This window comes from Procambarus clarkii, chromosome 9 (assembly GCF_040958095.1).
Source record: "Procambarus clarkii isolate CNS0578487 chromosome 9, FALCON_Pclarkii_2.0, whole genome shotgun sequence".
In the NCBI taxonomy this organism is placed as follows: Eukaryota; Metazoa; Arthropoda; class Malacostraca; order Decapoda; family Cambaridae; genus Procambarus; species Procambarus clarkii.
In genome coordinates this window covers 20,172,423-20,185,597 of record NC_091158.1, presented here as the reverse complement: position 1 = coordinate 20,185,597, position 13,175 = coordinate 20,172,423, and the positions used below count along the sequence as shown (strand labels likewise).

Sequence of the window (13,175 nt, the reverse complement as noted above, 5' to 3'; positions counted from 1 at the left end):
CAAATAGCATCATCTTGAACATGATAGCCATATCATCACTCAGGCAGGTAGGTTAAATATGGTCTGGTCAGTAACTAGATAGGTTAACCATGTTTAAATAGTCTTGTTCTTTCCTAAGGAGACATTAACAAGCCTTTGCTAGCTTCCTCTCCATTACCCAATATACGCACTAATTATGTGTTCAAAAAACTGTCTAACATATACTACTGTGTTTTGTTGTTTCCAGCCCAAATGAAACTGGTATTTATCCCTTTTGGTATGGCACTTACGCCTCTGCGCCATTCTTCCCTCGGATCAGTCAGGTTGGAGCTCAAGAAAAAACTAATTTACTCATGTTTACATACATTTTAGTAAAGTAAATTTCCAGCTTTTTTTTTGTCAGTGGCAACATTAGAAAAAGTAAAGTAAAGTGATATATTTTGTTATATCTCCATTTTGTAACAGAATATTGGGTAATTGGTAACTCAATCTCAGGCCACAAGTGTTCTCGGAATATAGTTGTTATTATATTTCTTAGAAGAAATGGGTATGTTCTTTCCTTATACTATATACTGTACTATAAAAAAATAATTACAAACATTTATTAAATAGTTCAAAAATACACTTATAAGCTAAATAAGTTACTTTCAATTTTTTAATAGAAACATGCCCGAAGTCACTAAATATTAGGCTACAAATGTTCCCAATGTATTAAACATTGTCATAAATTCAAGAGCTAAGCGTACTGGGCCCAAATTCATTTTGTGAAGGTTAGATGTCTAGATGAGCATTAACAAGGATTTTGATGTACTGTATTTTTGTGGCAAAATAAGAAAAATAATGCCCAATTTTTCCTTATACAGTATTGATTTGTTATTCTGTTAATGGCATGTGACCCTCTGTGACATGAGCTGCTACCTGGTGGTGACCTTTGGAGGTTGGTGTAAGGGTTTTTACCAATGTCTAACTATCAGTTGACCACATGTTGCCAATTGTTTCATTCAATGTGTCTTAAGAGTGTTTGATATCTTGGGTGATGTTCTAACTTCTACGTGGTTTGGTTTCAATAAGGTGGTTTTTAGACCCATGCATGTCACTCGGCCCTTTGAAAACACTACATTCTGGTTGTGTTGGAAGGCCGTTGAAAGTTGTCAGTGGTTTGACTGAATTAATGCCCTAGCTAAGGCCAGCCACTTAGGTATCTGTACATAAAGTTTCATTTCATTAAACACTTAATTTTTTCATAAAGCAAGCATTCCTGCTTAACATGACAAAAAAGGTTAAAGAACTCTTTCTTGTCTGCCTAGGTTGAGTAGTGCTGGCCATTGTAATGATCCATATGCTTTGTATCAGAGCTTATTGCACAATGGTTTATGAATATAGGGTTTCATTACCTGTGGATATAAATTTGTGAGAGTACTTGAATATCTTTTGCCTGTTTGATTTTACATGGGTTTTGATTGTTTTAAAGGTGTACTGATTGCAAGAAGACATTTCGTAAGCTGCCTCACTTACGGTCTCACCGAAGAATCCACAATCAGAGTAAAACACACTGTTCAATATGCAACAAAACTTGCTCATCATCTCATGAATTTAAGGTAAGTTGCTGTCTTTCTATTGGTACTTCATGAGCATTTACAAAGTTGTATTTGTTCCTTGTCAAAAACAGGATTGTGTGTAGGGTTTTTATACATAATACATATGCATTTCATTGTATTTATAGTTATACCTCCATTATTTTTCTCATCTTAATGTAGAGAACCCCGAGGGTGGGCGTAGACTTTACTTGTAGATAAACTTTTAACTGTAAGGCTTTTATCAAATCTAACAGAAGACTAAATCAAATCTACACAAGGCTAGTGCAGTCACCTCATAAATGATTGGGTCCGAGTTCATTCCTTGGCAGGACAAGACATTTGTACATGTGTCCTTACACTTGCTGTGTTTGTTCAAGTAGCAGTAAATAGGTACACAGGAGTTACACAAACTGTTGTGGGTTGCATCTTGGGAGTAAGTTAGTTGTTGGCTCAGGGGGGCCTTCAATAAGCCTACCAGGCTTCATGTTCCCAACAGTGGGAAACTATAAATGTAAATGATGAGGGGGGGGGGGGTGAAGATTGGGTGAAGCAAAGAAAATGAAGGCAAGAGGATGTCACAAATTTGAGGGATTGTGTGTCACTATCATTTTTAGGTACAGTATCAATTTAGCAAGAGGATAGTCATTCTGAATTTTCCTTAATTCTGTTCTAAGAGGATGTAGTATTTGATGGGTGCACAGTCTATACGCTATGTCCCAATAGTGTTTCCTAGATCTGCGTACACTACAGTATCTTCTGCATCGACTCACAAAAGTAGCCCAATCTGGCAACCCTGATCCTCTATGTAAAATTATTAACAGATCAAGTGATATAAATATTCCTAGAAATATTTCCATTTTATGAAATTTTGAATCCTTATTAGGTCTGTGCTTAATTGTTTAAATTGTTACAAGCTTCTTTCTATCTATGCATTATACCCCTAATATTGAACTAGCCTTCTCAAGAATTATTCACATCTGCAGAGATACGTGAAAATTGTGTGTGGTTTTTCAGCTAGAGTGTCATTCTTCCTGACTGTGTTATGCTCGTGGTCATGAGACACAGTGGATCTTACCTAAGGGGAAATTTAGTGTCATGGATCACAAATTAGGGCAAATAGAATACTGTATGTACAAGCTATGACTTCTTTCTGGAAGATAAAATTATTATATCCAATTATCCTATATGTAATATAATGCTTTGAGGAGCTTGTTTTAATGTTCCAATTTACAATTAATGCCCAGCAGGTGATATACAACTCTAAATATGTAGTAAATTTTTAACATATTACTTTTATGCACTTGCAGGAGCATCAACGAGAACATGCACAAACATCGAATACTCACCAGTGTAATAACTGTTCTGAGAGGTTCCCAAATTTCAATCAGCTCCTGAAGCACATGCAAATTGAACATTCCAGGTACAGTTAATCTGTAATGCAGTGAATGGTCTTTACCTCCAAAGTTTATGCGAAAAAACTTGATCCTAGTAAAATGATCCTTCATGACGGGATACGGATGTCTCAAGTTCTTGTGCTGTAACATTATAATTTGTGATATGCTTGCCTTTATCAGTAAAAGCAATAACCATCAGTCCATTCATCTTATAGCTCATTTTATTTCAGCAAATTCATAATCCTATTGTTGATCAAACCACTCTTTAGAAAGTGAAGGGACAGCAACGTTTCGGTTGCCGTCCCGATTAGGTTTCAGAATCCTATTCCTTACTCTTCATAGTCTGAATTCACCCCTAACTTTAATGTTTTTAGTTACAAATAATTTTATGATCAGATCTGGTGTATGCCTGTAAACTTCTTTAACAGGCAATTTCATTACAGTACTAGGATGTATTGTTATATTCTGTGAAGAATACCTTGTACTGCATTTTTTAGCTTTTCCACTGTTGGCTCTCCTGACACATTCAAGAAATTTCTCTCATTATACATCTCCATTTATATTGTGTATGTTTTGGTCTATCACTATCTTTTTGTCAATACTTAGATAACTTTTATGTTGAAAGTCTACTTTACAAATTAGTATACACTTTACAAATTAGTATACATTGTCTTATTTAAACATGCTTGTTACTGCCATTTTAAAGTATAGTAGAGTATTCCTGTTTTTCAACTACATTATTTGGTAAGTGCTTCATTAATGTTTTATTATGCAGGCTTTCAACCATTGGTATTTGTACTTGTAGCAATTGAAGTTATGAAGACAGTATTTAAAAATTAATAGTAATTCATATTTTGAAAGTAGAGCTGGTAGGTAGGGTAAGGTTTAAATACTGTTGATTAGCATTATATTTGTTGTAATCCCTTAAGATCATCAGTAATATGTTATCTGTTAACATATATTACAGTGTATGGCGGTGTCCTGTGTGTGGACATGTTTTTGAGTCTTCAACCAGATTCCAAAAGCATTTACGTTCCCATAACATAAATGCTATCAATGAAGCCATTACCAGAACTAAGGTAAGAACCATACTATGTCCTTTAGTTCAAAAAAAAAAAAAAAAAGTTTTACTCATTCACAATGTGACATTGACTCAGGAAAGTAGTTGGTTTATTTTATAAAAGTCTAATGAAATGTTTAAAGCATTCACAGAATCAAGATTACATGGTCAGTCAAATCTGAATACCAAAATATAATTTATATATACTGTACAGTAATTAATTAAGTAAATAGATTGAATGATGGAGTAGGTCTATATTTAAAATATGGATGTGTATTCACCGAATTCATAAATTTAACTAAAGATATGGTTGAAGTACTTGGAATTAGGGTAGAGAAAAAATAAGTTCATGTTCCAATGTACAAACCTCCAGATGCAATAATTTTGAAATTCATGAAACTGAAAACTGAAATATAGGAAATTCTTTGCAAAACATTTTCTTATGTATTTCACTGTACCTAGTTTAAGATGCATTAAACTGCACCATTAGGTGCAGTTAAATATGCTTAATTAACATTGAAAATGGATATTAAAAAAGAGCACACTAATTACTACATGTATTATGATATTTAAAATTGTAGTTATTACTCATTGTGACCTTAGTAATCTTGGTAATCTTATCTTAGTAAAATAAGATTACTATCTTACTCCCTGAATATGTTTTGTTTTTGGGCTTTACATTTGTCATATACACCACTAATCTGTAAGCCATGATATTCACTGAATTAATTTATGAAATACTGTACTAAATTGCAGCGTGAAGACATAAGTGTAGATGGGAAGGTTAAGGTAACCCTGAGTGCAGAAGAAATGGATGCTATTCTTCAACAGACAACAGGATCTCAGATTAATATGGAGGAAATCAATATAAAAGAAGATATAATAGACGATGTTCCCACGGCTAAGCAACACGACTCACCTCAGGATGATGTTAGTCTCCAAGTTACTTTTGTAAAGGCCAGTGATGGAGAAGAGGTAAGTGTGCACTTTTTCCAAATGGCATTATCCCGCATTTGATAAATCATGTCGTAAACATATGCAGGCAATGAGTCACAATAACGTGGCTAAAGTATGTTAACCAGACCACACACTAGAAGGTGAAGGGACGGCGACGTTTCGGTCCGTCCTGGATCATTCCCAAGTCGATTGTGATGAGGAAGTAGAGACAGGCAATAAATAGGCAAGAGAGAGGTGAGGAGCAAAGTAAAGTGTAGTAGAGGGGATAGTAGTAGGAATAAGAACTGCAGAGGGCCTATTGGCCCATACGAGGCAGCTCCTATTATAACCACCGAATGAGAAGGAGATAGTAATAGGAATAAGAAGAGGATAGCAAGGAAATGTAGAAGACAATGAACAGAAAAAAGAGAGAAGAGAAAAAGAAAAGGAAAGATAAATGGAAGGATATGCTTATGTTAGGTTCAATCTTCATTGGTGTCCATCCAAGTGGTTGGACACCATTCCTTTTCCTCGTCCCATCCCAAATCCTTAGCCTGATTCCCTTCCAAGAGCTATATAGTCATAATGGCTTGGTGCTTTCTCCTCACAATTCCCTTCTCTTCCCTTCCTTAAAAAGGTTCCGTTTATAATTTTAGCAATAATTATTAGTTACTATATCTGTTATCCTAATAATTTATTTTGATGATAAAGTCTTCAAAATCATAGCACTGATCCATTCCATGCAAACAGGAATAAAATATGCACATTTATTATAGATACGTACAGCATTTATTCTTTAATTTTTTTTTTCAGAATGATTCACAGAAGCATGCTCATCCATGCAAGACTTGTGGTAAAAGTTTCAAGAAACCATCAGATTTAGTACGTCACATTAGAACTCATACAGGGGAGCGGCCATTCTCTTGTGTTTTGTGTAGAAAATCTTTTGCTGTTAAGTCTACATTGGATGTACATATGAAAACTCATTCTGGGAAAAAGGACTTTATGTGCCACATTTGCAATACCATGTTTGCAACTAAAGGTAGCCTGAGCATACATATGAGGCTTCACACTGGTGATAAACCTTTTAATTGTAATCAGTGTGGAATGAAGTTCAGAACATCTGGTCATCGTAAGGCTCATGTTGTTAAGCACTTTAAAACAACTCAGCCTCTATCAAGCAAGAACTCAAGATTTGTAACTACTGATGAGGACCCATTAGAAACTGGAAACAATGCAGATGAGGCTGTAATGGAAATGTCAAATGAGGAAAGCCTTAATTCTGTGGTAATGATGACTGAAGGGACAGTGTCATTACAGTTACAAGGACTTAATCTCGGCACCATTGATCCTTCATCATTACTTAATATTCAACCTATGACATTGGATGAAAGTGTATTAAGTCAGTTACAAGCTTCTGGTGTTACCATGATGGGTGCTGGTGAAGGAACTGTTGATGAGGATGCTGAAGACTCCATCTCGGTGAATCCCAATGTGGTAATGACACAACCTCGAAGTGTCCGTACACCAAACACAGACACTGTAGATGATGATGATTTTGAAATTCATATGATTGATAGTGATGGAAGAGTCATTACAACACATTCACTGAACATGTTGGGTCAACATTTAGATAGAGATCCAGCAGCAACCCCTGATACAGCTTCTTTCATTCCACCAGAGCTCCATCTTTCAGATCTTGCCATCCCAGGACCAAACAACACTATACAGTGTGCTTTATGCTCAAAAGCATTTGATAAATTATCTGATTGGCAAGAGCATCTTATATCTCATAATATTTTTATAAAAGTAGGAGAGGACGGGGAAAATGTTGAGAACGAAACCCATGACTCTGTTGTTATTCCTGCAGCTTCACTTGGAGAGGTGCCTGATAATAATGCTTTTCAAACTGCAGATAATGAGAAAAATCACTCTGGCCTAAGTATTGGAGAAATAACTCTTTCTAAATTAGAACAAACTCAGTCCAATCGCAGCTTTAAGTGTAACATACCTGAATGCGGTAAAACGATTAAGCATGAAACCAGTCTTGAACAACATACAGCTAGTACTCACGTTAAACATCATGTATGTGCCAAGTGTGGTGGAGAAACCTTTCAATCAGCAGCAGCTCTTCAGAAACATATAAAAATGCATCACTCTGATGGAAAAGGAATCAGATGTGTGTTTTGTGTAGAGGAGTTCAGTGTACGTCCTGCATTACACCAACACATTATTCAGGAGCATTTGCAACTTGCTTTAGAGAATCCCTTAGCTATTGAGAAAGTGGGGCTCAAAATTAACCTGACTTCAGAATCACAGAGAGAGGGGACTGGGGCACATGGTACAATGGAAGACCTCGATCCCTTGGAGTTCTTTCCATCTGTAAATAATGGAGCTCATCTTGAATAACATTAAACATAAATTTAGGTCTTAGTAGTTTCTCATTTAAAAAATTATACTGTTATAATTTATACTTATGAATTTCTTCAGATCTAGTTAATCAAAATGTTATATTAATACACTTAAAATTAACAATAAAAATCCAGTACAGCGGGGGATGCCTCGACTTAAGATTTTAATCTTTTCCCAGTGATGGATCGTAAGTCAAAACAAATTTTCCCATAAGAAATAATGGGAATTGAATTAATCCGTTATACACCCCCAAAAATATTAACTTAAAAATACATTTTATACTGAATACAATTTTTTTCTCTAACTACAATACAGTACATATATTTATCTTACCTTTATCGAGGACTCTTGTTGGCATATGGAAGATGGTGAGGAGGGGGGAAGAGGAGAGGTGTTACTGTTTGGAAGTGGGAGTCCCCTTCCATTATAACATCAGGCAATGATGACTTTTCTGGGGTACACACACTCCTATGTTTTGCCTGCATACCACTAGGACCTGGCTGTGGTTCACTGCTTGTCTCACTAAAAATTTGTCCATGGAGATATGTTTATCCCTTCGTTCATCACAGTGTTGTTGAAAAGGTTAAGGCAACGGCCTTCTGCAGCTTGATTTGGGTGTGTCGTTTTTCTAACTTTTATCCGGTTATTCATTCCTCCATCCTTGCCCATTGGCAGGGTTGTTGGTCTTCTGTTGTTGATAACAAACTGCATACTCTTAAGCGTTGTGTCCCCGTGGCCTTCCTCCTGCCACCATAACCGGCGGTGGGAAATGGCTCTAGCGCAGTTGTGTCTCGGCCATACTTGCTTAACTCACGGTCACTTAATGGAGCGCCGCCCAGCTCCTTATTGTCCAAATTGCGTTGTCATTTTTACCGTCGTGCATATCCTTGTTGAATGTCCTGACATTCAGGACGAGCGTGTGACCTGCTTTCCGACCGCCCCTCGCAGCCACTTGTCCCTCGATAGAATTCTCGGTGAATCGGATACTTTTGATATCGTTCGCCTTTTGCGTTTCTGTTCTCGTATTGGCATCCTTGGTGATATTTAGCCCCCTCTGATTATTCCGCACATTTGATGGTGCTACATAGCCTTCCCGGTTTGGTGCCTTCTTTTTGATAATTACTTACTTACTTGGGTGTGTCGTTTCAGCAAATGTTTGCAGTTCTTCCCATGCTGCACACATTTTCTTAATTTTTGAGGAAATGACATTCTGCACTGCCTCTATAGTCATCCTCACATGTGTTTTCATATGTTGAACCTTACCACTGACTTTCTTGGCACCCATGGCGTGATATATAAAAATTACTTTTATGTTCAAAAAACAAAAAATCACCAAAATAATGGAATTTCTTGCAAGGGAGATCGTCACTAAGTGGGCGGCTCTGGTAAGCTGAGGCAGGTCAGCCCGTGCCACCAGGAACCATGCGCTCGGTCGACCCGAACACGTATCAACGAATATCGTTAGTCGACAACACAATCCTAAGTCGAGTCGCATTTTCTGACCAAATTTAAATCGTAACTCGAAAATATTGTAAGTAGGGGCAATTGTAATCGAGGTGTCACTGTTTATTGTTATTAATTGTTTACATTTTGAGACAGTGCCTGAAAATAAATTTAGAATTATTTCTAATTTATCTCATTAATTAGTAAGTTTTTGTAACAAATTTAAAATAATATACAGTATTGCATATCATATAGTATTTTTTTAATTTTCTCATAAGTTTTAAATGGGAATTAAGCCTATTTCCAATTATGGATTAAGTACAAACTGGAATTGTAAATATAAATTAAGGAAGTGTAACATAACCAAAGTACTAACTAGGGTATATTCTGAAATCGGTGTGAACATGTTATCAACAAAGCTTTTAAAGCAATTAAGCTTGATGTAACTGTTATTTTCTTTGAAATTTTCAATACCTAAATATCTTGTTAAATTTTTGTATCATGAATTTATATTTATATATTATACTGTATATTGTAAACAATATGCAGTTAAGCATTATGTGCATGTATCTATTTATTGTCAGTTTTTAATGCATTAATTGCATTTTTACATTTTAGAAGTGTGATATTGTTATAAGATATATAATTTGTAATAAAATCAAGATGTCTTGATGTTTAGCTAGCTCAGCCATTACTTATGTTGTATGTATGTGTGAGCTGGAGCTAACATTACTTACATTACACTATACTTAGCATATCTGTCATGTGATGATGTATGCTACAATATTTAATTGACCATATTTATTAATGAATGTGTACGCTTTAGCTGCCATGTGCAAGCCACCACCATGACCTGACACACTAGTACAGTACAACCATTTCTTGACATGCCTTAAGTACAACTTGTATATAGTGTGTATGCCAAAAGCATAACGTTTAGCATACTTGCCCTGAGTACAATTAGTGTTTGAAATGCCTAAAGTTTGGTCATTGTTTTATTATAAGAATTTGTAGAAGCAAACGTCACAATTGTATATACAGTACTCAAATTTTATGTTTAGTGTTAACAGTATGCAAATTCTATTTATTTTTGTATTCAAATGATATTATTTAATCTCTAAGAGGACTAAATGACTTAGTGTGTATACGTGTATCTAGTCAAATATAATTTCTGATTAGGTTAAATGTTACTTGTTACTTTATTGAGAAGGGTTTTGTAGTATGTGTAAGAGTTCATACATTATAATTCTACAGGAAAACTTTGTCTCTTCTTTGAACAAAATACTGTATCAAATCCTGGTAAAAATGATTATATGATTATTTTGTATTTAATTTCACTATATCATTCAGAGTGATGTGAACAAAACATACAAAGGCATTCCCTGTTTAGTGGAGGGAATCATCACTAGAAACAGAACTGCTAATCATATCACTGTTATATGGAATCATTATAGCATACCTGCTTCAGATGCATTACCCTCGCATCGTAATTTATGACCATCGGCCAACATATTAGGGGTTCATTGGGTTACTGGAACAATAAAACTAATGAGAGAGAAAGATGTTATAAATACATTCACTATACTTTCTTGTTCTTTGCATAAAAAAATACGTTTGTTCAAACATTAATTTATGAGTGACAGAAAGACTGGGTTTGTTCAAACAAATCTGTCAAGTATTAGTACTTTAGTGCCCATCTCCTTCTATCTTTCATTCAGAGGAAAGTGGAGAGGGTGGGTAATTACTTATTAAGTGTAGTACCATTTGTGTACTAGTTGTGCATGGAGGCCTGCACTTGCCTGCTTCCATTCACCTGGAAATAATTTGCACAGGAAGTTGCAAATCCTGGAGGGCAACACACTTCTTTAGTGGAAAAATAGAGGTCAGGAGTATCATCACAAGTGCACATGTGTTAATCAGTGCTGTTAGATTGTGACAAAATCTCATTCAGAAATTCTGAATAAATTTTGTCTTGAGTTAAAAGACAGAGGTTGATTAAAAAAAAAAAGAAAAAAATTCCCCTGAGGGTGAGTTTATTGAGTTTTATTGTCCACTCCTACTGCAAGTGGACATAATGCCATAGCAGCATGTACAACACCGCCCCAACAGGAGGAAGACCCACTGGGTTCATCCTGTCACTTGTACCCATACATAGCTGGGACTTGCTAAACTGTCTCAAGTGAACAGCTTTTCAAACAAGATTATTAACATTGCCAACCCTTAAAATCTTACGTTATCTTGCGAATGCAAAATGTGGGAATCTCATAGGGGCTGGGTGCACAAAAATATTCGTCCAAATATGAAAGTGAAAACTGTTAAATAAATCTCACGTTATTTGGCATCAGCATCATGAAAATTTCATCCCGATGTGTTAAGAGATGGATTTTATACGAATTAAAATAAAAATGTGCAACCAGTACTGATAACACCACCTAATTAGTGGAACTCATGGATAATGCAGTGATTAAGAGATGCAAGCACCTGTCCAACTCACAAAGAAGAGTAGTAGTAGTTAAGAAGGGTCCACAAAGTGGATTTTTGCTATTACTGATTCTCTCCTGCAGCCACCTCATCTTCATCCATATTGATTAGGGTTGCCAGCTGCAACCATGTTGTACCAGCGTACAGATTCACTGATTTGTTCTTCTATTCTCCTTTCCTCAGTTACCTTGTCACGATGATATTGCCTGATAATACCTCTAATTTGTAGAAGAGTCTTGGGAATGAAGTATTCAATATGGTCTCCTTCAGCAGCCAGCACATCTCATTCATTTCCACAGATTCCAACTTGGGAGGGAATCCACAGAAATTTGACGACTCTTCCCTGATTGGTTAGTACTCTCACAACTCTCTTGATTTCAGTGACTATAGCAAGGTTTTCTGCCCGATTATACTACTTTGTATCATTTTTATTTAAAAATATACAAACAAAATATACATCATACAGTACAGTATTGTATTTACGTTGGATAGTTTTACGTCAAAATGTGATGTACAGTACTGTATTACTTGAGAGGACAGTTTGGTCATATGTGGCATTCTGCATAGAAGAGAAGTTTGCAATGAATGGATATCTTTTCTTGATACTTAGAAAAACCTCTTTGACAGATTTCACATGTATACGTAGGATGAGGGGCATCTTTCTAGACTGGGGGTGGCAGCCTTAACTAATGCAGTAGAGGAGAGCCATTTGTTCCTGTTGTTATACCACAGGAACTGTTCCCTACTTATTTATATAGAAAGTGAGGAGATAGATGCTGCATCACCCCACGTGTATTTTAATTCTTCAGGCTTACCACTGAGGTCTTTGTGTGAAACAGGTCATGTTCTACATCTTTTAGCTAATTATATTTTACCCACATTTAATTGCAGATGTTTCTTTTCCATTGAAACTAGTAAAGTCTAGCTAAAGCCTTTCTCTCTCTCTCCTTAATCTTCCTTTCCTTGGGGAAGTTATGAAACATTCTTGATATCTGCCAGAGGGATATCTCATATACTGTACTCTTTACTCATATTCCATACATCATTCTCACGGTAGTACAGTTGAGTTCATTCTCGATTCACATGGGAAATCTGGGTTCGAATTCCAGGCCACACAGAAATGGTTAGGTGCATTTCATATCACCTAATGCATCTGTTCACCTAGTAGTAAATAGGTACACAGGAGCTGGTCAGCTTGTTGTGTGGCTGGCCCACTAAGTGTTGCTTGTTTCTGTTTTATTTAGGCAGACTGTGAGTATTTATGACTCGTATGGTCACTTCGGTAAGATTTTGTCCCATGTGTTTAACAATTTCTTCTGCTCTGTTGAATCGAAGTTGAAATGTTATTGGGTTTGTAACTGTGCACTGTGTTAGATAATGTTCCAGTGGTCTGTCAGGTATTTCTCCACAGTGCTGACATTTCCTCTCATCTTCTGGAACCTGTAAGCCTATTTCCCATGCACATGGTATCCAAGCCTGATGCGATGTAAGTGTACTTTTGTTCTACTGCTCCCACTTCGGTAGTGACCCAGATAGAAGGTTAATGATTGTATGGTCATTGTGTTAATGCTATAAAGTGGAGAGATGGATTGCATTCTTTAGAGAAATACTGAGAGTAGAGGAGTCCTCTCTGCAGGACACGGGAATTCCCTCTCTACCTGGGAGTTAGACAGCTGCTACGGGCTGCTTCCTGGGGGTGGAGACCTGGTCGAGGACCGAGCCGTGGGGACACTAAGCCCCGAAATCATCTCAAGATAACCTCAAGATAGGACACAGGGTAGACTAGTCCTGTCTGCAGGACACAGGGTAGACTAGACCTCTCTGCAGGACACAGGGTAGACTAGACCTCTCTGCAGGACACAGGGTACCCTAGTCCTCTCAGGAGGGCACTGG

General features: G+C 36.5%; 1 protein-coding gene across 5 annotated transcripts in view; it reads left to right on the top strand.

Annotated features, from left to right (window-relative positions):
- Positions 1-10,121, top strand: part of LOC123766147 (zinc finger protein 236) — a 36,954-nt gene extending 26,833 nt beyond the window's left edge. For all 5 annotated transcript variants that reach the window (XM_069321250.1, XM_069321251.1, XM_069321249.1 and 2 more), the window contains 5 exons: positions 1,451-1,577; positions 2,864-2,976; positions 3,918-4,029; positions 4,767-4,985; positions 5,760-10,121. In XM_069321250.1, the coding sequence (XP_069177351.1) occupies positions 1,451-1,577; positions 2,864-2,976; positions 3,918-4,029; positions 4,767-4,985; positions 5,760-7,355 (2,167 nt within the window). In that variant the 3' untranslated portion in view covers positions 7,356-10,121. The remainder of the gene's footprint in view (positions 1-1,450; positions 1,578-2,863; positions 2,977-3,917; positions 4,030-4,766; positions 4,986-5,759) is intronic.
- The last annotated feature ends 3,054 nt before the right edge of the window (positions 10,122-13,175 follow it).